Genomic DNA, 25982 nt, shown 5'->3' on the forward strand with positions numbered 1-25982 from the left:
ACTTCCAGTCTCCAGTGAATTATTTCAACTCGCACCTAATTACTGCAAATTACATTTTAGTAAAGCATTATGGTGGGTGTGTGAAATGTTTTGTGTCCACTTCAACTGTGTAAAGAACTAAGTGCATTTAATATTTTTATATGTGTAGTGGTTTTTCAAATTTGGTTTACTTCCAGAGACCATCCTCTCCTGTTGACTCATTTTTGGTGCTGACATTTATAAATTATTCATCATTCTGCTTAAATGAAAATAACACAGCAAAGTAGCAAAGCAGTGCTAAAGATTTAATTAATCGGATGATTTGAATTATATAACTTTAAATTAAGAAGAGTAGAAACTACTGAATTATGCAACACCAGAATAAACCCGAGGCTGGATTTTTCCCAAGGGGACAGGAAACAGAACCATAGGAATGGTACTGCACAGAAGGGGACCGTTGGCCCATCTTGTCCATGCCGACAGGTGTCGGGTCTGTTTCCGGGTTCTGAATCCACCCCCAAGGTGGGGAAACAGTGACGTTGGGATTGTTATGGAGGCACCCACTTAATTACCAGGAAGACAGGTTCCCTGTCCAGTCATACAATTTACAGTGCAGAAGGAGGCCATTCGGCCCATCGATTCTGCACCGGCTCTTGGAAAGAGCACCCTTCCCAAGCCCACACCTCCACCCCACCCAACACTAAGGGCAATTTTGGACACTAAGGGCAATTTAGCATGACCAATCCACCTAACCTGCACATTTTGGACTGTGGGAGGAAACCGGAGCACCTGGAGGAAACCCACGCACACACGGGGAGAATGTCCAGACTCCGCAGTGACCCAAGCCAGGAATCAAACCTGGGACCCTGGAGCTGTGAAGCAATTGTGCTAACCACTATGCTGCTGTGATTCCTTGGCTGTGCAGTCAAGGATGGTGGAGGTGCTCTTGAAGCTCGAAAGTCAATCAGACGTCTTTCAGCTTGAGAGGAGCACCAGTTTGTAATGTATTCTCCACCACTTAAGGCCTTAGAGACCAAGGTCATTGAATGTATTTAAGAGACAGGTTTCTATCAACTAAGACATCAAGTGGTATGGAGAGATAGAGAATCAACCATGATCACATAGAATGGCAGAGCAGGCTCACTGGGCTGAATGGGCTACTACTATTTTCTGTTCCTCTGCTAAGTAGAGAGGGTGCTTCAAGATGAAGGTGTCTTCTCACCAACGTTTTGAAAATTTAAATTATAAAATGGTTTGTTTAGTCAGAAATCATGTGGCTGCTCTCATACCAGACAGACATTGAGTGTCTCTAGGCCTCCCAGGAGAACTGCACCCCCCCTCCCCTTCAGCCTGACACCCTGTGCCACCCTTCACACAGCTAAATCGGTCCCAGTCGGTGTGGGCAACTGAAGGACAATTGCACAATTTTGTTGGTTTCCTTTAATTGCAGTTAACAAGGCTCCAAAGGAGCAGCATGGCTATCGATTGTATGGGGGTGGGTAGCCCTGCCAGCCCCAAACCTGCCTCCACTAAAATGGCTGGCATTGGGAAATTAGCATGCTGGCCACATTGGCATTTTCAGGCCCTCTCTGCCTGTGTTCCAGCCTCTGGATATGCCTGAAAATCTTGTTCCTCAGGTGGTACTTTGAGGTTTTGGAAGGAACATTTCAAAAACAATATTTGTTTAAATCTATCAAAATATGTAATAATACTGTGTTAAGTGCACATTTTCCTCTATTGTACATCTGGATTTCAGGCTTGTATCCCAATATGAAATGGTTTCGTGTATGTAAAAAAAGAATAATGACAACCTGTGATTTTATTGTGAGTTCATAAAGACCATACAAGAATTATAGTAAACCTAGCCGAAACTAGTGTAAATATATGGGAGAGAATCAGCTCACAATGAGAAGCCAACTGCTGCAATCTAACCAGAGTATTTTCTCCTCAGGTAATTTCCACATTCCTGTATATTGTGCTGACCCATCACTATGTCGCTGGTGCTGTTGTTGCATTGTTCGTTGAAGTAAACAGCATTTTCCTGCATACCCGACTTCTTCTAAAACTGGCGAATGCACAGACCTCTCCGCTGTACCACTACAACAAGTACATCAATGTCTTCACCTATATTGTTTTCCGACTGTCTTCTCAGTTTTACCTCACTTGGTTCATGATGAAGAATATAAGCGTTCTCCCAAATGCAGGCTACATCAGTCTGTCTTTGAACTCAATGAATGTCATGATCTTAGTTTACTTCTACCGTCTTATCCGTACAGATTTCCTCAGGAAGCCGAAGCACTACTTACAGAATGGGAACAATAACACAAAGTTTGTGGATGATTAAAAGACTTGTGCATTTGAAAACAGTGGTTTGAAACCAATTCACTGAATTAATTTAAGGCTGGACTTAATACTTGGAACAGAATACCTTACATTTTAACACTGCTGTCTGTCCAAGATTGCATTTCTAATGTAATATATATATAATGGGATGAGTCTAATGGCTGCTTCAGAAAGAAAGTAACACGACCAGTACAATATGTATTATTCTTTATCACCCAAAATGGCTAGATTGGGTAAGACAAGAATTGTAAACAAAAAAAAATGTTTTGTAATTGTAGGGATAAAAACAGTGTACGTTTTCCTTATAATTTATAGTAACAGATGAAATAAAAGATGAAAGTGTAATAATAGTTAAGGAGGCCTGCTGAGCTCCCCAAAAGCTAAGCAAAATTATACGGTAATTGGATGAGCAAATCAAACAAGAAGGTTCATGTTTCATACCTAGCCTGTTCTGAGTTAGCTGAATGAACTCTGCTGTGACAGTGTTGGGGATCTAGAGTTATTTTCAGTGCTCCTGCATTAGGGAGCTGAAAAAAAACTTGAGTTTACTTACACTATCCAGTAATCCCTGCTTAAAGTTCAGTTGTGTTGGGTGTCCAGAGGTAGGGCAAATTCGGGTTCTGCTGTGGTAAATAATTTGCCAACGCTGTGAAGTCTGTAACTGTGGAGTCCTGGCATGCATGCATGCATTTGGTGAGGTAGGAGTTCCCACAAATCCACGTGCCTCTTGACCCTCCACTGATTTTTTTTAGAGTCTGGCTACTCTGCGTAGCTTTGGAAGGCCGCAGTCGAGGAGTCTGCCTGGAGCAGATATGGGAAGCTGGTGCCAGTGGTTATGGAAGCCAACCACAGTATAGTGTCAGCCTTCTCTGTGCTAGCTTAAGAAAATTTTAAAATAATCTGCAAACTTTTTTTATCAAAAGCACTTTTGCCTGTGAAACCCATTGAGCTGCCATTGATTGCACAGGGCCTTCCAGCCCCTTAACAATAAATAGTGCCTCTGCCATCCATAGCAACATTAGACGCAGGGACAAACAGACCCTTTTTCCTGGGAATGCTAACGCTGCAAATGCTCGGAAATCCATTACATGATGTATTTGTATCTATGTTAGGGTAATAATAATTAGCCCTGTCCATTTTATAGACTTAAAAGGTCCTCTGACAGAAAACATAAAAATGGCAGGCATGAGTTGACAGAGAAGTTCCCTGAGAGATTTTTTGCCTTACTCTATTGCTGTTAGGCAATATTCCTAATGTATTTCCTCCATAAAATCTCACTTTCTATAATTTCTAGCTACTTGGGCAGGATATCTAGATTTGTGACATGTTCACATTATATAATACCAAAACAATTAATATTTAATTAATAAATACAAGATGACTTCATTGCATTATGTTTGCATCCCAAGCATTTTCAGTGTTTACCTGCATTTGTAAAATTAACACTTACCTTTACAATGGGTGCAAAACGAATTTATCTATCTGCATTTTATTTAAGATATAAAGAGCAATTGCAGGGGAGAACAGTAGGATACTTGTGTATAGTTACAGCATACCTTGTATGTCAAAAGGTTGCAATCCACTATCTGCTCAAAATCAATACAGTAATGTGTAACCCCCCTCAAGTCTTTAAAGGTAGTTTCTATGGCCTTGTAAGCAGATTGAGGAGGTAGTATTTATAATATGTTAACATTACCAGCACCACCGATTAAATAAAGTGCAATATCATAGCAGAAATAAAATTCTACTGAACTATTTTGATGGAACCCTAACTGGAAGAAGTAAAACAGATGGAAATAATTTTATATTCTGCATTTTTAAAATTCTTCCAGTATATTTATTCTACATTTTTGAGGAACTGCATTTCACCTACCTTCTTTTGTTGCTCCAAGACTTGCTAAACAGGAAATTCTATTTTGGAAGCCAAACATTCCTTTTTAAAAAAAAAATTTAGAGTACCCAATTCATTTTTTCCAATTAAAGGGCAATTTAGTGTGGCCAATCCACCTAGCTTGCACATTTTTTGGCTGTGTGAGCGAAACCCACGCAAACACGAGGAGAATGTGCAAACTCCACACGGACAGTGACCCAGAGTCGGGATCGAACCTGGGACCTCGACGCGTGAGCCAAACATTCCTAAAGACTGTGGTCACAAATGAATGTCAGATGATTAAAGTAATATATAAGGAAAGGAATCGGCATTAACTATTTTATGATTTCCTGCATTATTTGATGAACCCAGAAAAGTGGTAAGCTGGGAGCTTTGTCTTGTTCGAACAGCTCTGGCAGATCTTTTTTTAATGCATTTCCGAGCTTTTGTGGATTACTCCCAGTCCCAAGTATTCCTCAAACTTTTATTGGTACCAAATACAAGGCCTTCTAGCGTCTGTCCCTGTAGCATAGGATCCCCAAATGTCAAAGAGTGAACTATGCTTAATTATGAGAACTGTATCACTATTTTTATATGTCATATTCTCTCTAATTTTGGAGAATTAGATGAAGCATTCCTGATCGCTCTTTAATTTTATTTTACTAATAATACTTAATAGAAATGTCCAGCTGCAGCTCTGAGCTCCCCCAAATGAGGAATGAGGCTTGCCTCCTATAGTTTAGCCAACAGGCGACAATAACCCATGGTTATTAATGAACAAATTCAGATCCCTTTTATAGTGGTATATTGTGCTGATTGACTTGTTATGAAGTATTGAGGCAACTCATTGCACCCGTTAAAGGTTAGATTGACAAGGCTAGTGATCAATATTTCCAACACTGAGAGCAACCTAGCTGTTGTTGCTTGTGATTTCTTCATTAACAGACAACTCCTGCTTATAAAACAAAAGCCGCCATAGCCATAGGTTGTTCTCTCCTTTTGAGAGAGGGAGCTGACTGGCGGTGATTTAACCCGAGGGTCACCACAACTCAGGTGAGAGCCAAGGTTGAGAAGGTGGGGCCTTCAGGGATAACCTCAGTCGATACAGGATTTGAACCTGCGCTTTTGGTGTCGCTCCACATCACAAACTGGCCATCCAGCCAACTGAGCGAACCGACCTGCTGATAACTCGGCATTCACTACACTAAGCTCATTCTGTTCCAAAATAAAAGAAAGCACTAGACCAGAATATTATAAAACCAGTTATGAATGAGGTGAGTTACTCTATGAGTGACACTTACTGTTCTTGTTAAAAACATTTTAAAAAAAGTTTTTTTTCCAATTAAGGGGCAATTTAGCGTGGCCAATTCACCTACCCTACACATCTTTGGATTGTGGGGGTGAGACCCATGTAGAGAGGGGGAGAATGTGCAAACTCTGACCTGGGGCCGGGATCGAACCTGGGTCCTCAGCACCATGAGGCAGCAGTTCTAACCACTCCGCCACCGTGCCGCCCTACACTTACTGTTCTTAACAGAATATTAAATATCTAAGGGAAATATGCTGTGTTACCTTTATATTTAGTTTGCTGGGGAGGGGTAAATGTAATTGTATATCCCTTTAATCCAAACTGGAATGATAGGCAGATATTGGGATATTAACAATTTGCCTGAACTGGTGAAATGTATGTTCTTTTCATTAAAGTTGTTGGTGCTGCTAATAGCGTTTGTTCCCTCATATAAAAAATGGGACAATAACATGTAGAGTTTTCTATGTTTTTCAGAATCTTTGACAAATAAAGTTACATTCTGTGTACTTCAATGTGTTATGTTTTCACGAGACACCGACCTAAAAATGAACAGTCTTCTGGACTGTAAATATCTAAAGTATAGTACTTATCGGCATGAATTATCATCTGTTAATGCTGAAGGTGTGAAGAATATGTGACCCACGGTTTAGTATTTTGTCTGAAGAATTAGTATTTTCACCAGAAATACTGTTATTTAAAAAGTGTTCACTGGCCCCTTATTTTAGAATCCTGGTCCAATGTCTTACATTTTACTACAGAATCTCTGAGATAAATGTGATGTAATGGCGTCCTATTAATTTATTTTGGGTTACTCTCGGACAGCAAGAGGTTTTTGCCAGTTGAGCTCAATTATAGAGACTGATGGCCGGTGAATCTTTTTCCAGTCAAACATATTTTCTAGCGCCTGGGACCAGCAGTGATATTGAGTGTATTCACTTTTTAAAAATAAACTTAGAGTACCCAATTCATTTTTTTCCAACTAAGGGGCAATTAAGAGTGGTCAATCCGCCTACCCTGTACATCTTTGGGTTGTGGGGGTGAAACCCACACAAACACGGGGAGAATGTGCAAACTCCACATGAACAGTGACCCAGAGCCGGGATCGAACCTGGGACCTCGGCACTGTGAGAGATTGAATGTATTCACAAAGGTTTCCTCCCAGTTGAGGATTGTGTGGGGCTCCACTCCTATCCTGGAGGAATTGACTCCGAGGCTAAAGATGAACAGCACTGCTCTTGGTACCATTTTATTCTGCATATGATTTTAAAATGAGCCACGTATAAAAACTGAATATAGTGTAATTAAAATCCATGATTTTGGACCACATTTTTCAACTCCTAAACTTGCATAGAAACAGAAAATAGAAGCATCGAAACATAGAAAATAGAAGTATAGAAAATAAAAGCAAGGGAGTCCATTCGGTCCTTTGGGCCTGCTCCGCCATTCCTTATGATCAGAGCTGATCATCACGTTCAATACCCTGATTCTGCCTTTCCCCCATATCCCTTGATCCCATTAGCCCCAAGAGCTATATCGAATTTCTTCTTGAAATTACACAATGTTTTGGCCTCAACTACTTTCTGTGATAGCAAATTCCACAGATTCACCACTCTCTGGGTGAAGAAATTTCTCCTCACCTCAGTCCTAAAAGGCTTACCCCTTATCCTCAAACTATGATCCCTAGTTCTGAACTCCCCCACCATCGGGAACATTCTTTCTGAATTTACCCTGTTTAATCCTGTTATAATTTTGTAAATTTCAGTGAGATAATAATAATCTTTATTATTGTCACAAGTAGGCTTACATATGATTGCAATGAAGTTACTGTTAAATCCCCTAGTCGCCACATTCCGGCGCCTGTTCAGGTACACAGAGGGAGAATTCAGAATGTCCAATTCATCTAACAAGAATGTCTTTCGGGAGTTGTGGGAAGAAACCGGAGCACCCGGAGGTAACTCACGCAGACATGGGGAGAACGTGCAGACTCCGCACAGACAGTGACTCAAGCGGGAATCGAACCTGGGACCCCGGCGCTGTGAAGTAACAGTGCTAACCACTGAGCTACCGTGCCGCCCCATCAAGCCCCAAGAGTGAGATCCCCTCTCACTCTTCTAAACTCCAATGAATATATTCCCAACCGATTTAGTCTCTCTTACGACAGTCCCACCATCCCAGGAATCAGACTTTGATGCAGTCACTCCTTAGCAAGAACATCCTTCCTCAGATAAGGACACCAAAACTGCACACAGTGCTCTAGGTGTGGTCTCATCAATGCCCTGTACAATTGCAGTAAAACATCTTTATTCCTATACTCAAATCCCCTCAGTATGAAGGCCAATATGCCATTTGCCTTCTTTACTGCCTGCTGTAACTGCGCACTTACTTTCAGATAAAAGCAAATTACTGCGGATGCTGGAATCTGAAACGAAAGGGAAAATGCTGGAAAATCTCAGCAAGTCTGGCAGCATCTGTAGGGAGAGAAAAGAGCTAACGTTTCGAGTCCGATGACTCTTTGTGACTTTCAGAGACTGATGCACAAGTACACCAAGGTCTCGTTGAGTAGCCACCTCTCTCAGTTTACACCATTCAAATAATAATCTGCCTTCCTACATTTGCTACCGAAGCGGATAACCTCACATTTATCCACATTATACTGCATCTGCCATGCATCTGCCTATTCACTCAACCTTTCCAAATCCTGCTGAAGTGTCTCTGCATCCTCCTCACAGCCCACCCTTCCACTGAACTTTGTAACATCAGCAAGTTTGGAGATAATGGGCTGGATAATCTGTGATTGGGACTATGTCCCCATGCCAGCATCCAAACTGTGGACTTTCAAGGCAGAAAAACTGGCCTGAAAGGGCCACATATTCCTAGCCCTGCAGGGGGCTAGCAAGGACCCGGCGTAAATCTAACAGCTTTTGCTGCAGATACGGGCCCCCGCACTTCCATGGCGGACTCGGACCGCGGAGCTGGACACTGAAAATAGATCCCCCCCCCCCCCCCCGCCCTCTGATCGGCCCACCCCCGACCAGGACCGCGTCCGCAGCTGCCATGCTAGTATCCCGACCGGCAGGACCATATTAGATCCACAACGTCGAGACTTCGGCTGGACGGGGGCAGAGATTAGCGGCCATCCAGTAATGGCCCCAGGTAGGTACTGGGCGGTACGAGTACTCGCTTTTTTGGGGCCCGCAGAATCGAGGAACCGGCGCTGGTCCCGATTCCGTGCGGGGAAATGGATTCTTTCCACCCCCACCCCACCCCCTGCGCCGGCCGCGATTTCAGCATCGGAGTGCGGAGAATCCAGCCCAACATATTTAGTTCCTTTGTCCAAATCATCAATATATAATTTGAACAGTTGGGGTCCAAGGACAGATTCCTGCAGTATCCCACTAGTCACTGCCTGCCAATCAGAAAAAGAGCCATTTATCCCAACCTTTTGCTTCCTGTCTGCTAACTAGCTTTCTATCCATCTCAAGACACTACCTGTAACTTTACATTTTAACATTTTAACTTTACATATTAATCTATGTGAGACCTTGTCAAAAACATTCTGAAAGTCTAAATGAACCACATCCACCGGTTCTCCCTGATCAACTCTACTAGTTACATCTTCAAAGAATTCTAATAGGTTTGTCAAGCATGAGTTTACTTTCGTAAATCCATGCAGACTTTGTCTGATTACACCACTGCTTTCCAATTGCTGCGCTATGAAATCGTTGATAATCGACTCCAGCAACTTCCCTATTACCGACGTTAAGCTCACTGGTCTATAGTCCCCTGTTTTCTCTCTACCACCCTTTTTGAATAGTGAGCTTATATTCGCTACCCTCCAATCTGCAAGAACCATTCTAGAGTCCAAAGAAATTTGGAAAATAACCACCAACCTCTTATATTGGGACTTACTACAGTACACGGTAACTAATGAAATTATTTTGGATGATATAGATATATTATGCTGTCTATATTTTATTCATTTTAACAGGCTAACAGAAATACATGCTGGCCTGATAAATTAATGAAGTAAAATCTTGTTATAATGCTCTGCCTTGCATCTCAATTCTTGATACAATTCCATATATTGTCTTTCCCAAACTCCATTTGCAAAAGTAGAAAAAGATGGAAGTTAAAAATGCCAACATTTTTAAAGACATCAATTGTAGCCATTCCCGTTAGTTATGAATTCCCAACCAGCAAAGCAGCAGCTTCAAGTCAGAGAACAGTGTAACTGGATCGAAGAATATCTGCAAAAGGTAGCTCTTTACACCAGGGGAATGGTGTGAACTGGAAAGGTACATGGTGCTGGGAAGATTATTAACTGGGAAGGTACATGGTGTCAGCATGAATGTGTGGGAGAGAGCTCTCCTCCAATTTGGTCGGAGGGGCTAGGTGGTGTGACTGGCGAAGGAGTTAAATGGGTTCTTCAGGGGAGACCAGAAGGTGGAGATGAGGTTGAAGAAGCACATATGCATGAAGTGAGAAGGAGAAATGTTTCTCAGCATGGATCAATGGGGAAGAGTGCCTCTGTGAACCTGCATCATGGGGTTAAGTGACAGCATGAGCAGGGCGGCGGTAGCAACGTGTGTTTTAAGTGACACAAAAAATGCCAATTTGAAGTATCTGCCTATGCGTCTGCACACCTTCACAATAGCCTACAATTTCTACACAAATAAAGGGGAAATCCCATACGTTTGTATTATTTCCCTTTCCATAATGAGATAAAATAATTAATGAAGGGTTTGTGACAACATGAAGCTTCTACGTTAGGGAACAAGGCGGCTCAGCTCCAGAATCAGGCAGGACCCTTTTTTTGTTATAGTTTCCACCCCAGTAACAGGCCATTCAGCCCGACTGCGAAATGGCCTCCCACTCCTGACCTCGCCCGACCAACATCACTTCATCCCCGCCCTCGGGTCTAAAAAGTTCGAAAGGAATCCAAAGAGTCTGAAAGCCGTCCGGCCGGCACGCCGTGCAATCCGAACCGATTGAATGCGTCGGACGATCCGGGGTTTAAAAAAAATAACTCCCAATTTTAAAAAAAAGGCATCGTCGCCATCGTAACTGAGACACGCGACGGCGCCCTGCCCTCCCACTTTGGCGCCGGGTGAGGCGGCACCTTCCTCATCCCGAGCAGCGGGGGGCGCTGCGTGGGGAAGACCGGAGGGAGCACGTGACCCTTTCCCGCGTGCGGCCGACTCGAGGACCGGCGCGAGCGCTGGGGGAGGCCGACAGAGAGAGGCCACGACTCGCTAATCTCCACACAAACACACGCAGGGCCTTCAGCCGAAGCCCTTCTCCGCTGAGAGCGGTCCACCCTAACCCCCCCTCCCAGAGTCTTTTACTTTAAATCCTGCTTTTAAAAAAAATAGTTTGAAAACGCCCCTATCTCCCGGGTTGCTATGGCGACTCTCCTCTGGCCTGGCCTCCTGTACGTCGTCGCCGTCCTCCGTTACTCGGCGGGGGCCAAGCTGAATGTCCCCAAGGTCCTGCTGCCTTACTCGGCTAACGTGAAGGCGAATTTTACCCTGGAGGCCGACGAGGGGTGTTACCAATGGTGAGCTGTGCTTCTGGTCTGAGCAGGAGGAAGGCGGGGAGAGGGAGGCCGGCCGGCTGGGTGTCAAATAATTTCATTCCTTGTGCTATCTATCATAGAATTTAATCATAGAATTTACAGTGCAGAAGGAGGCCATTCAGCCCATCGAGTCGGCACCGGCCCTTGGAAAGAGCACCCCACCCAAGGCCAACAACTCCACCCTATCCCCATAACCCAGTAACCCCACCCAACACTAAGGGCAATTTTGGACACTAAGGGCAATTTATCATGGCCAATCCACCTAACCTGCATATCTTTGGGTTGTGGGGGCGAAACCCACGCAAACACGGGGAGAATGTTCAAACTCCACACGAACAATGACCCAGAGCCGGGATCGAACCTGGGACTGTGGGAGGAAACCGGAGCACCCAAGGAAACCCACGCACACACGGGGAGGATGTGCAGACTCCGCACAGACAGTGACCCAAGCCGGAATCGAACCTGGGACCCTGGAGCTGTGAAGCGATTGTGCTATCCACAATGCTGCCGTCAAGCACCTCATTGCACCGTGTGCTCGCCCGCCCGACAATTTCTGTGAGATTTACTGCATCCGCAGTCATTTGTTTTTATTATAACTCCTATGCATGTTGTTTTGTGACAATATGGTAAACATAGGCGTGCATAATTGAATTAATGGAGAAACAGCTATTTTGCACTCATCTTCATTATGAACTTTTCGTTGCAAGAATATACCTTATTTGCAAAATATCTGAAAGGACATGACAAACCTTTCAAAATGGTCATCACAGAAAGTGCAATGATTTCCAAATAGATCATGTTGCACTCTTGGAGCTTCAATACAATTGCGATGCATATAATATTCACTGTATGCGTTCAATGTGATTCATACAGCCCAAAGGGTTTCACACAATTATTATAGAGGACATCACTGCAGGAGTTCCTCGGGGTAGTGTCCGAGGCCCAACTATCTTGAGCTGCTTCATCAATGACCTCCCATCATAAGGTCAGAAGTGGGGATGTTTGCAAATGACTGCACAATGTTCACAGTAAGAAGTCTTACAACACCAGGTTAAAGCCCAACAGATTTGTTTCAAATCACTAGCTTTTGGAGCACTGCTCCTTAGGTAAAGGAGCAGTGCTCCGAAAGCTGGTGATTGGAAACAAATCTGTTCGTCTTTAACCTGGTGTAAGACTTCTTACTGTGCTCACCCCAGTTCAACGCTGGCATCTCCACATAATGCACAATGTTCAGCACCATTCACGACGACTCATAATGAAGCACTCCATGCCCAAATGCAGCAAGACCTGCATCCAGGCTTGGGCTGACAAGTGGCAAGTTACATTTGTGACACAGAAGTGCCAGGCAATGACCGTCTCCTACAAAAGAGGATCTAACCACTGCCCCATGACATTAAATGGCCTTGCCATTGCTGAACCCCACAATCAACATTCTAGGGGTTACCATTGATCAGAAACTGGACTAGCCATATTAATACTGTGGCTACCAGGGCAGGTCAAAAGCTAGGAATCCTATGGTGAGGAACTCGCCTGACTCTCTTTCCCCCCCCCCCCCCTTAAAAAAGCCAGGCCACCATCTACAAGGCACAAGTCAGGTGTCTAATGGAATACGCTCCATTTGCCTGGATGAGTGCAGCTCCAACATTCAAGAAGCTCAACATCATCCAGGACCAAACAGCCCACTTGATTGCTCCCCCTTCCACAAACATTCAAACCCTCCACCACCAATGACCAGTGGCAGCTGTGTGTGCCATCTACTTTTTAAAAATAAATTTAGAGTACCCAATTCATTTTTTCTAATTAAGAGGCGCCTTAGCATAGCCAATCCACCTACCGGAGAGACAGGGGCGAGACTTCATTAAAGAGCGCGGAGAGACAGGGGCGAGACTTCAAAGGTAAGTTTACCTCTAAAACTTAAAAAACTTACCTGGAAGAGCGACATCACAGCAAAGCAGAGATCTGATTGGCTGGTAAGGAATGTGCTCCAATTAGCAGCAGCTGGGAGAAATTGTACTCTTCGTGTGTTGGTAAGTATTGTGATTGGTAAGTAAAATCTTTGTTCCTTTCACTTATTAATTATTTGATAGTATAGTTTGTAGTCAGTTAAGGTAAAGGGTAAAAATGGCAGGAGATCCCAGACCTGTGTAATACTCCTCGTGCTCAATGTGGGAGTTTAGGAACGCGGCCGATGTCCCTGACTCCTTCATGTGCGCGAAGTGTGTCCAGCTGCAGCGCCTGTTAGACCGCATGTCTGCTCTGGAGCTGTGGATGGACTCACTTTGGAGCATCCGCGATGCTGAGGAGGTTGTGGATAGCACGTTCAGTGAGTTGGTCACACCGCAGATTAGGATTGGTGAGGGAGACAGGGAATGGGTGACCAAAAGGCAGAGAAAGAGCAGGAAGGCAGTGCAGGTGTCCCCTGCGGTCATCTCCCTCCAAAACAGGTATACCGTTTTGGATATTGTTGGGGGAGATGACTCACCAGCGGAAGGCAGTAGTAGCCAGCTCATGGCACCGTGGCTGGATCTGCTGCACAGAAGGGTGGGAAAAAGACTGGCAGGGCTATAGTCATAGGGGATTCAATTGTAAGGGGAGTAGACAGGCGTTTCTGTGGTCGAAAACGAGACTCCCGAATGGTATGTTGCCTCCCGGGTGCTCGGGTCAGGGATGTCTCCGATCAGCTGCAGGACATACTAAAGGGGGAGGGTGAACAGCCAGTTGTCGTGGTGCACATAGGCACCAACGATATAGGTTAAAAAAAAAAGGATGAGGTCCTACAATCAGAATTTAGGGAGTTAGGAGATAAATTTAAAAAGTAGGACCTCAAAGATAGTAATCTCAGGATTGCTACCAGTGCCACGGGACAGTCAGAGTAGAAATTCAAGAATAGTCAGTATGAATACGTGGCTTGAGAGATGGTGCAGGAGGGAGGGGTTCAGAGTTTTGGGACATTGGAACCGGTTCTGGGGGCGGTGGGACCATTACAAACCGGATGGTCTACACCTGGGCAGGACTGGAACCAATGTCCTAGGGGGTGCTTTTGCTAACACTGTTGGGGAGGTTTTAAACTAATGTGGCAGGGGGATGGGAACCATGTTAGGAAGTTAGAGGTCAGTAAAGAAGCAGCAACTAAAGCCGGTAAGGTACGAGATAATAAACTCCATGTGACTAAGGGGCAGAGTCGACAGGGAAGAGATGATGAACGCAAAGGGACAGGTGGTCTGTCGTGCATTTGTTTTAATGCGAGAAGTGTAGCAGGTAAGGCAGATGAACGTAGGGCTTGGATCAGCACCTGGGAATATGTTATTGGTATTACTGAGACTTGGTTGAGGGAAGGGCAGGACTGGCAACTGAATATCCCAGGGTATAGATGCTTCAGGAGGGATAGAGAGGGAGGTATATGGGGTGGAGGAGTTGCATTACTCGTCAGAGATGATATCACAGCTGTGATTAAGGAGGGCACGATAGAGGATTCGAGCACTGAGGCAATATGGGTGGAGCTAAGAAATAGGAAGGGTGCAGTTACATTGTTGGGACTTTACTACAGGCCTCCCAAAAGTGAGCATGAAGTAGAGGTACAAATATGCAGACAGATTATAGAAAAATGTAGGAGCAATAGGGTGGTTGTGATGGGAGATTTTAACTTCCCCAACATCGAATGGGATTCGTGTAGTGTTGGAGGCGTAGATGGAGCAGAGTTTGTAAGGAGCATCCAGGAGAGTTTTTTTAGAGCAGTATGTAAATAGTCCAACTCGGGAAGGGGCCATACTGGACCTGGTATTGGGGAATGATCCCAGCCAGGTGGTTGATGTTTCAGTCGGTGATTACTTTGGGAATAGCGATCACAATTCCGTAAGTTTTAGAATACTCATGGACAAGGACAAGAGTGGTCCGAAAGGAAAAGTGCTAAAGTGGGGAAAGGCAGAGTATAACAAAATTCGGCAGGAGCTAGGGAATGTGGATTGGGAGCAGCTGTTTAAGGGTAAATCCACATTTGAAATGTGGGAGTCTTTTAAGGAAAGGTTGATTAGAGTGCAGGACAGACATGTTCCTGTGAAAATGAGAGATAGAAATGGCAAGATTAGGGAACCATGGATGACGGGTGAAATTGTGAGACTAGCTAAGGTGAAAAAGGAAGCATATGTAAGATCGAGGCGACTCAAAACTGATGAAGCTTTGGAGGAATATCGGGAAAGTAGGACGAATCTCAAAAGTGCAATTAAAAGGGGTCATGAAATATCTTTGGCTAACGGTTAAGGAAAATCCCAAAGCCTTTTTTTTCGTATGTAAGGAGCAAGAGGGTAACTAGGGAAAGGATTGGCCCACTCAAAGACAAGAGAGGGAATTTATGCGTGGACTCGGAGGAAATGGGTGAGATTCTTAATGAGTACTTTGCATCGGTATTCACAAAGGAGAGGGACAAGACGGATGTTGAGGCTAGGGATGGATGTTTAAATACCCTAGGTCAAGTTGTCATACGGAAAGGGGAAGTTTTGGGTATTCTAAAAGACATTAAGGTGGACAAGTCCCAGGACCGGATGGGATCTATCCCAGGTTACTGAGGGAAGCGAGGGTCGAAATAGCTGGGGCCTTAACAGATATCTTTGCAGCATTCTTGAGCACGGGTGAGGTCCCGGAGGACTGGAGAATTGCTAATGTTGTCCCTTTGTTTAAGAAGGGTAGCAGGGAAAATCCAGGGAATTATAGACCTGTGAGCTTGACGTCAGTGGTAGGCAAACTGTTGGAGAAGATACTGAGGGATAGGATCAATTCACATCTGGAAGAAAATAGACTTATCAGTGATAGGCAGCATGGTTTTGTGCAAGGAAGGTCATGTCTTACAAACCTAATAGAATTCTTTGAGGAAGTGACAAAGTAATTGATGAGGGAAGGGCTGTAGATGTCATATACATGGACTTTAGTAAGGCGTTTGATAAGGTTTCCCATGGCAGGTTGATGGCAAAAGTGAAGTTGTATGGGGTTCAGGGTGTACTAGCTAGATGGATAAAGAACTGGCTGGGCAACAGGAGACAGAGAGTAGTGGTGGAAGGGAGTGTCTCAAAATGGAGAAGGGTGACTAGTGGTGTTCCACAGGGATCCATGCTCGGACCACTGTTGTTTGTGATCTACATAAGTGATCTGGAGGAAGGTATAGGTGGTCTGATTAGCAAGTTTGCAGATGATACTAAGATTGGTGGAGTTGCAGATAGCGAGGAGGACTGTCAGAGAATACAACAAAATATAGATAGTTTGGAGAGTTGGGCAGAGAAATGGCAGGTGGAGTTCAATCCAGGCAAATGCGAGGTGATGCATTTTGGAAGATCAAATTCAAGAGCGGACTATATGGTCAATGGAAGGGTCCTGGGGAAAATTGATGTACAGATAGATCTGGGAGTTCAGGTCCATTGTACCCTGAAGGTGGCAACGCAGGTTGATAGAGTGGTCAAGAAGGCATACAGCATGCTTGCCTTCATCGGACGGGGTATTGAGTACAAGAGTAGGCAGGTCATGTTACAGTTGTATAGGACTTTGGTTAGGTCACATTTGGAATACTGCGTGCAGTTCTGGTCGCCACATTACCAGAAGGATGTGGATGCTTTGGAGAGGGTGCAGAGGAGGTTCACCAGGATGTTGCCTGGTATGGAGGGTGCTAACTATGAAGAAAGGTTGAGTAGATTAAGATTGTTTTCGTTGGAAAGACGGAGGTTGAGGGGGGACCTGATTGAGGTATACAAAATTATGAGAGGTATGGACAGGGTGGATAGCAACAAGCTTTTTCCAAGAGTGGGGTGTCAGTTACAAGGGGTCACGATTTCAAGGTGAGGGGGAGAAAGTTTAAGGGAGATGTGCGTGGAAAGTTTTTTACGCAGAGGGTGGTGGGTGCCTGGAACGCTTTACCAGTGGAGGTGGTAGAGGCGGGCACGATAGCATCATTTAAGAGGCATCTAGACAGGTATATGAACGGGCAGCAACAGAGGGAAGTAGACCTTGGAAAATAGGAGACAGGTTTAGATAAAGGATCTGGATCGGCGCAGGCTGGGAGGGCCGAAGGGCCTGTTCCTGTGCTGTAATTTTCTTTGTTCTTTGTTCTACCCTGCACATCTTTGGGTTGTCGGGGTGAAACTCATGCAAACACAGGGAGAATGTGCAAACTCCACACGGACAGCAATCCAAAGGTGGGATTGAACCTGGAACTTCACTGCTATGAGGCAGCAGTGCTAGCCACTGGGCCACCGTGCTGCCGAGTACCATCTACAAGATGCACTGCAGTAACTCAGTTACTCAGGTTGCTTAGACAGCACATTCCAAACCCACGACCACTACTATCTAGAAGGACAAGGGCAACAGATACCTGGAGATCTCACTGCCTGGAGGTTCTCAACCAAGTCACTCAGCATCCTGACTTGGAAATATATTGCCATTCCTTCACTGTCACTGGGGCAACATCCTGGAACTCCCTCCCTAGCAGAACAGTGGGTGTACCTACACCTTAAGGACTACAGCGGTTCAAGAAGGCAACTCACCACCAGCTTCTGAAGGGCAACTAGGGATGGGCAATAAATGCTGGTGTAACCAGCGACGCCCGCATCCCTTAAACGAATAAAAAAATTCCCTCCTCGAAGCACTTTGGTCAAAAGGTCTTAGAAAGCGACCGTTTCCGATTGCATCTCTGTGGCGGCTGCCCCAAGTTTTAGTGCGTTCCTCAGCACATAGACCTGGCTTTGGAATGTGCTTGTCTAACAATTGATCAGGGACAAATCTGCACTGGAAGACCAACAATTTCCGGACAGACCAAAGAGTGTCTTTCACTGAGCTGATGATCCTCCAGCAGTAGCTGATGTTTGTCTCAGTGTACATTCCCAGGAACAGCTACTAGAGCACAGAACCCATCATCACGAGTCAGGGAATGAGTGAACCTCATCAAAAAACACCACCTCTTCCAGGTTGCAAAAGGAGGGGAAGGCAGCTCCTTGTCATTGGGCATGGCACTTTGTATCTTGACATTTTGGGATTTGTTTTCTACTTTTGGATGCTGTTTCAAGCCAACCTCCTTGAACACATTTTTTGGTTATCTGACCTAATATCTGTGTCAAATGTTTGGTAATCATCCCTGTAAAGCACTTTGGGATGTTTTATTACATTGAAGGTGTAAATGTAAATTATGGATCACTGATTTCTTCAATATTTTAATTGCATTTCGAAGCTGCTTGAGAACATGGATTCTTTTGAAGGTTTTGTTTTGTGAGAGCCTGTGGTACATGTTTAGAACACACTTGAGAAACTGAAATAAATTACAGACTGACCAAAATACGTATCTCACATAGGCATGATCTGAACCTGGGTATGACAATTCGGTTTCCGAACACATTTTCAATATTTATTTCAACTTTTTCACAATACAAAAACCCCAAACAAACAAAGAACCTCCCCCAACCCCTCCTCCTCCCTCAGCCGTCAATGGTAACCAAATCCCTAAAGTGAATGGTGAACAAACCTCAACAATTGTAGAACCCCTCATTCGCTGCCGTCCCCTCCCGCAAGAGCATGGAGTGCTTCTTTTGAATATTGCTAAAATGCAAGAAAACAAGCAAGGACTGATTCAAAATGATCATCCACAACTATTTAATTGACCAATGATTTTATGAGTTTCACCATCATGCTCTCACTTAATACCCAGATAAACCTATTATCGCTCTGACCTCTTGTCACAATGATATGATTACAAATTGTACTGCACGTTACACACTGAGTCTAGCTTTTAAATAGTGTGTTGGTGTGCAAACTGAATCACCCCAGGAGAGTTCAACTGTGGCAACTCCATCAGCTAGCACGGTCAGACGTAGCCATCCACACCTCATTTGGACACAACTTTTGTTTATGTACTATACCTATTATCACTCCTTTTGCCTGTTGCATCATGAAATCTTTTGTTATTTAATCTCACCTGCCCTCTATCCTATTGACACCGTTTCTTTTGATCTCTCACCCTCATTCCGTCCACTGATTTAAAACTCTTGCGTTTCTATCTCTTCAGTTCTGATGAAAAGTTATGTCACCCTGAAACATTAATTCTACACAGATGCAACCAGACCTGCTGAGTATTTCCAGGATTTAAAAAAAAATTCAGGCAGTTTCAGCATAGGAAAGAAAACTAATGATTGCAGCAGCATAAAGAATATAGTCCTTGCAGCGATAACATGGTCCTGGTCCCTTTATAAACAATCCCAATTACACAGCCATCATGCTTTCCCTTGTCAGAAACTGGATTAACAAACCTGTGTTTATTGCATCCACGATGTTAGCAAAGCATATGCAGCTCACAATGCAGATGATAAACATTTTGGATTTGTTAGGAAAACAAAGATAGTTTTAAGGATTTATATTTTTGTATTGGTAGACGTCAGAAATAGCTTTAAGTGTGTTTACTTAAACTGGAGGTCCTTGTAAGGATTGAAATAGCTTTTAAGTTTTAGCAGAACTTGTTGGCGGTTGAAGACAGGACACTGGGGAGTGAACAGCGCTGGACCGAACAAGGGAGCTGCAAAAAAGCAAGCTTCCTGAGGAACAAGTTACTGTCCAGATAACCAGGGAAAGTTAGACAATTGCACTAACCAGATTTAAAGTGGAACGGCAGACTTCAGAGGTAAATCAAAAGTGATGCCATTTTACTGCAGTCTGGGAATCAAGAGTTAAAACAAATGTGAACAGTTTTGTAGAGCACTCAAGACAAAGAAATCTTAAAAGGGTTAGTGTAAATCGTGGACTTGATTCGTTGTTAAAAGTAGAACGGAACCTGGACTAGATTTTGGAATGCAAACTGCTAGGAAAAGCTTTATTACGCAAAAAGGGTTTAAAGCCTGTTTTTTGGAGTGGGGTTTAGAAACTCATGTAACAATCATCTGGGGGGATTCTGAGGAGAAAACCACAGATACTAAATTGGGTTCAGAGCAGAGTGCGTGCATTTAGCCATTTTGTGTGCTTTAAAGAGACGTGTGCTAATGAGACCGTTGTGGTTTAAGACGTACGTTGCAATCCATGTTAATCTTTAAATTTGTTAGGGAGTTGAGTGTTTTAAATTTAAAAAAATTCTTGTTAAACTAATTAGAGGTTGTTGCTAAGTGTGCTTTACACTTAATTGCTCTGTTTTATAACCGTTGCTCTAGAGTCGCCAGGTATCTTTATGATACCACCACGAGGTTCAAGTTCAAGTGCTGATCAATAACTCAATACACCAGTTAGTACGTTTCAAATCAGAACACATTTATTATACACAGTCAATCACTACTCATGCATTAAACTCTACTTACTGGACTATAACACTAAAAGGCATATACTTAGCTTTGGAACTAGCCCACTAGGTCAGGGGAACAAATGGCCTTTCGTTCGATTCTAAGTCTGCAGGCTTCAAAGCTGGTATGGACTAGTAGCTAGGAGCGCCTATCTCGTAGTATACGTTGACTGGAGACTTACTTGGTTTGTGCAGCTGCTAGGCAGGTCACGGTCAAGAGTTGTTTCGAGCTGCTGAGAGACCCTGCCAAGAAGATCGAACTGAACTTGGGAACTCTATTTTATAGCCTCCAGGGGTTTCGTGCCCTTGTGGGCGGACCCCGGACATGGTCCCAATTGATTGGACTAAGTTCCAATCGCTTCTATCGATTTCTCCAATACTGGAGCTGTTCCCTGATCGCTGGGCGGTTCCAATGTGTCCGTTGACCTTCCTTTGTCTTGGCTCCTGCTGGCGCCAAGGAGTCTGGTTTGGTCTTGATTACTTCAATGTATCTAATTGTTCATGGGGATTGCTCATTAATATGTAGATGGCTTTTGGTTTCGGTTCTGTCTGGGTTCTGCAAGTCTTACTACACAGGAAACCTTGCACCTGCTTGTTTCCCTGTATCTGGCTGAATTTCCCTGCATTCTTAACGGGCTTCCATTTTGGAATTGGGAAGTGGCCAACCCAGGTGGCTACAAGGTCCTGTGACTCTTCCTCCACGTTTTATTAAAAATAAAGTAAAAGTTGCAGTCTTTTGAGCCAGTGTTCCGTTCTGCGATCTCCCATCCAGTTATTTATTTTTTAAAACATAAATTTAGAGTACCCAATTCATTTTTTCCCAATGTGTTATGTTTTCACGAGACACCGACCTAAAAATGAACGCAGTCTTCTGGACTGTAAATATCTAAAGTATAGTACTTATCGGCATGAATGATCATCTGTTAATGCTGAAGGTGTGAAGAATATGTGACCCACGGTTTAGTATTTTGTCTGAAGAATTAGCATTTTCACCAGAAATACTGTTATTTAAAAAGTGTTCACTGGCCCCTTATTTTAGAATCCTGGTCCAATGTCTGACATTTTACTACAGAATCTCTGAGATAAATGTGGTGTAATGGCGTCCTATTAATTTATTTCGCGTTACTCTCGGACAGCAAGAGGTTTTTGCCAGTTGAGCTCAATTATAGGGACTGATGGCCGGTGAATCTTTTTCCAGTCAAACATATTTTCTAGCACCTGGGACCAGCAGTGATATTGAGTGTATTCACTTTTTAAAAATAAACTTAGAGCACCCAATTCATTTTTTTCCAACTAAGGGGCAATTAAGAGTGGTCAATCCGCCTACCCTGCTCATCTTTGGGTTGTGGGGGCAAAACCCACACAAACACGGGGAGAATGTGCAAACTCCACACGGACAGTGACCCAGAGCCGGGATCAACCCTGGGACCTCAGCGCCGTGAGACAACAGGGCTAACCCACTGCGCCACCGTGCTGCCCACTCCCATCCAGTTGTAACATCAACTGGGATCGTACCAGATTATATCTTGGAAAGAAAGCAATGAGAAATTGGAAATTTTATTTCCTCAAATTCAGAAACAAATGAGTATTTATCATATCACTAGCCCAAAAAAGGGAACATTTCACTGGAAATTTGTAAACATTGCTAATGATCCCTCTCTGTGTAGTCTTTTCTATATCTTTGTTAGATCCTCTTCCATTCAGCTATTTTTAAAGCTAAGGTTTCAGGTTTTCTATCGACCATTTGTTATGACCAGCCCCAGGTGAGAATTCCCAAAGGCTACTGATCTGAGTGAGACCCATTGATATGTCACCGTCCAGCTGGGCCGATCCATCCATATGTCACCGTCCTGCTGGGATACGCCCTACAAACTTGGGTGAGAAGGGTTGACTGGCGCCATGTCTTTAATCAACCCACCCTTTTCTGGTGGCATCAGAGGTTTTGGTTCCTTTTCGCTTGGATACCTTTTTCAGACCCAATAGTTATGTTTATAAAGGAGCCAATTAAACTAGGCTTTCTCGAGTTAAGATGGAGTAAGTTCATTAACTACTAAAAGGTAAGGAGAAATGGTAAAACTCCTGCACCCATAATCAAACAGATTAGAGTTAAGAATTGAGTTCAGTCGTAAATAAATCTTTTGAGAAAGTTATATGGAACAATCCTGAGTTGCGAGGAGTATATGATGGTGCATTGTGGCGTTACGATTGTTTTCAATGCAGTTGGCTTTTGCTGGCGAACATTTAGATTCTTTGGTTCAGGCATCCTGTGGTTTCGTAGAGATTTCAGTTCTTTTCAGCTGCGATCCTTCTATTGGCTTATTGATTTTCACAGGAAAATAGCGAGTTTTACGTATTCCTGCAAAAGCTGGCTATCTTTGCAGGGGCCCTGCCTCAGCTGTTGTACTCTCTTCAGTGTGGCAAAGTTTCAGCTGCTTTTCTCACAACACACCACCCAGACAGACAAAACAGTACAGACTGGTAGCAAGCATGCTTAAAATCCCCAGACATGGGTATTTCAAGTGGGCTAGAATGTACTACCCTGTCTAGACCATTATACTCGTGGCCTTTGTGATGGGAGAACCACTATGTCTCTTTGACCTTTGCAGGGATGGTAATCAGTCTTTGGATACTTTACAAGAACTTTGTCTGGAAGCATAGTGAGGAGTTCTATTGATCCTTAGAGAACCCCCCACCCCGCGCAGTGGCTATGGTCTATTTAAAAACCCAATATTTCCTTGTATAATTCTAGGACTTTTCTCCTTTGTCATAACACCCTCAAATAGCCTACTGCCGTGGGTGTGACTGGCAAGGCTGTTAATTATTACCCATCCCTTGTTGTCCTGAACTTGGTTTGTCAGACCAATTTTTAAAAAATCACCTGTGGGATGTGAATGTTGTTGGAAAGTTGCCAGCATTTGTTTCCCATCTCTAATTTCCCTTGAAAAGTTGGTAAATCTGCAATGTATGTGGTATAGATGCACACAGAGCTCTGTTCAGATGAAAGTTCCAGGTTTTTGATCTCGTGTTATTGAAGGAATGGTAGTATGGATCCAAGTCAGAATGCCATGTGTGGCTTGGAGGACAACTTGTGGTGTTCCCACATGTCTGCTGCCCTTGTAAAGATTGTATTGCCCCTCATCCTTGTACCATTAATTAATGGGAACAGACTTTCTTTGTCTAGGTTATCTTAAAATGTTATTATCTTGTACACCATTTCAAATCTCTCCTCAACCTCTTTTGCTCCAAGTAGAATAACCCCAACTTCTCCAACTTAATCTTGTAGCTAACTTCATGCCTGGAACCATTCTGATAAATCCCTTTTGTACCCTCAAGAATATTAATATCCTTCCTAATGTGTGGTGACCAGAACGTTCACAGTACTCTGGCTGTTTCGCAATCAAAGCTTTATAAATGCTCAGCATGACTTTCCTGCTTTTGTACTCCCTTTTGCTGGGCAGTACCTGTCGCTTGTATGCCTTGACACTACCCGAAGCAACTATTTTACTTGGCACTCTGGTCGCAGCAGGAAACTTACTGGAGGACAACAGAAACAAAGCTTCTCCGAAGGGCTTAAAAGTACCCACCAACTCATGGGAGCTCCTGGCTTATGACTGACCAAATTTAAGAAGGTTCAGGTGAGAAAGCACTGATCACAGGGAGAGACTTCGTTTTATTTTTTTCAAACACGCAGAAATGAACCTGAGACATCGGAGAGAGTGCAGAAACCTCCAAACAACTCATCTGTCCAACCCTTCAAGTACCACCTGCTCTGAATGTGGCAGTCTGCATTGGACTTAACAACTATCTTAGAACCCATGAAAATGGAGTGGAAGCAAATCATCCTCGACCTTGATGGACTGCCTAAGAAGGAGAAATACACTCAACCCCTCTTTATGAAGCCCGTTACATTTACTAACCGCTCTCTCAATATGTTCTGCCTCCTTCAAAGATCAATGCAGGGGCTGGTTTAGCTCACTGGGCTAAATCGCAGGCTTTTAAAGCAGGCCAGCAGCACGGTTCGATTCCCGTACCAGCCTCCCCAGACAGGCGCCGGAATGTGGCGACTAGGGGCTTTTCACAGTAACTTAATTGAAGCCTTCTTGTGACAATAAGCGATTTTCATTTCATTTTTCACATGGACACTTTAAGTAGGTTTAGCTAAAATAACTTTGTTATAACCTTCTCTTGGCTCCAGTAACCTGAGCACACAATTTGGCCTGATGTTTTAATGCAGTACTGATGCAATGCTGTACTGTTGGGAGGTGTTATTTTTCAAATGAGATATTAAACCAAAGTCGTTTGGCTCTTGTCGGTTGAACTTCAAAATTCCATGGCTCGATTTGGAGAGGAATTGTGTGTCTCACATTTTTGAAGTATGATGTCTTACATGTGCTTTTGATTTTGTACTCTTGATTGATACATGCTGAACACAGCACTTATTATTGTCATTCAGTATAGTGTTAAAAGCCCCGTGGATGTTAACTGCGAGCGTATCCCAAATCCCAGAAGAGAAACCTGGATACTGGGTCTTATCTGTTTATTTTGCAAACTGGTACAAAGGTGGAAGAGATGAAAACTAGTGAGGAAAGGTCCAGTCTTGTAATCATTCAAATAAAAAATATTTATTAAACTGTAGAACACTCAACAAGAAAGTTTACAATACAGAACAAAAATGATAATTAGCTACAATAATGTCTCGACACACTGTATACTTAAATTAACCCCGTTCCAAATCTATCTACTTTCTTGGCATCCAATAATATACTTTCCCCTAAACAGCGTCCCAAAGATTTTAACCTGACCAAATCCAACAATAATTATGACATACGACGTGTATCTATCATTGGGAAACTTTTCTTCTGGTTCAATGTGTGGTGAACCACTGTGCACCTGTAATAGAGGATGTACGGTAGGACCTGCACTACAGGTTCACTGGTAGCCCCTGCCGGCTAGCTCCGCCCACAAGGAGCCGTATAAATATGCGTGACCTCCTCCTGATCAGCCATTTCGCCAGCTGCAGTAGGAGGCCACGCATCTGACTGTAATAAAGCCACAGTTGTACCAATCTGAGTCTTGCGTGCAATTGATAGTGCATCAATTTATTACAGTCAGATTTTTCTACATTATGGACATCAGGATCAAACCAGATCGCCTGCAGCTGGATCCGCACTCGCCAGATGCCAGAAAGGACTTTAATCACTGGCTGGCTTATTTTGAGGCCTACATCAACGCTGCAACCCCCACGCCGACGGAAACTCAGAAGATCCAAGTTCTATACTCCAGGTTGAGCTCCAGCGTGTTCCCGGTGATCCAAGACACCCCAAGTTACGCGGAAGCAATGACACTCCTAAAAGAGAACTACGCTCAGAAGACAAACACACTCTTCGCAAGGCATGTACATGCCACTCGCGTACAACTACCTGGTGAGTCGATCGAAGACTTCTGGCGGGCTCTTATCCCACTCGTATGGGACTGTGACTGTCAGGCTGTCACGGCCACTGAACATTCCAATCTTCTAATGCGTGACGCATTCGTAACGGGGATTGCGTCGGACCCCATCCGACAAAGACTGCTGGAAGGGGCCATGCTCAACCTAACGGAGACGAAAACTTTAGCG

The 25982-nt window shown here is 43.8% G+C and overlaps 2 protein-coding genes across 6 annotated transcripts in view; both read left to right on the plus strand.

Annotated features, from left to right (window-relative positions):
• The window catches only part of tlcd1 (TLC domain containing 1), a 73314-nt gene extending 67307 nt beyond the window's left edge, over positions 1 to 6007 (plus strand). Inside the window, exon 4 of the mRNA XM_038814381.1 lies at positions 1931 to 6007. Within this exon, the coding sequence (XP_038670309.1) occupies positions 1931 to 2323 (393 nt within the window). The 3' untranslated portion in view covers positions 2324 to 6007. The remainder of the gene's footprint in view (positions 1 to 1930) is intronic.
• Positions 6008 to 10697: 4690 nt separating this feature from the next.
• Positions 10698 to 25982, plus strand: part of LOC119974981 (nuclear pore membrane glycoprotein 210-like) — a 236351-nt gene continuing 221066 nt past the window's right edge. For all 5 annotated transcript variants that reach the window (XM_038814382.1, XM_038814384.1, XM_038814386.1 and 2 more), the window contains exon 1: positions 10698 to 11058. In XM_038814382.1, coding sequence (XP_038670310.1) covers positions 10904 to 11058 — 155 coding nt within the window. In that variant the 5' untranslated portion in view covers positions 10698 to 10903. The remainder of the gene's footprint in view (positions 11059 to 25982) is intronic.

Source organism: Scyliorhinus canicula, chromosome 12 (genome assembly GCF_902713615.1).
Source record: "Scyliorhinus canicula chromosome 12, sScyCan1.1, whole genome shotgun sequence".
In the NCBI taxonomy this organism is placed as follows: domain Eukaryota; kingdom Metazoa; phylum Chordata; class Chondrichthyes; order Carcharhiniformes; family Scyliorhinidae; genus Scyliorhinus; species Scyliorhinus canicula.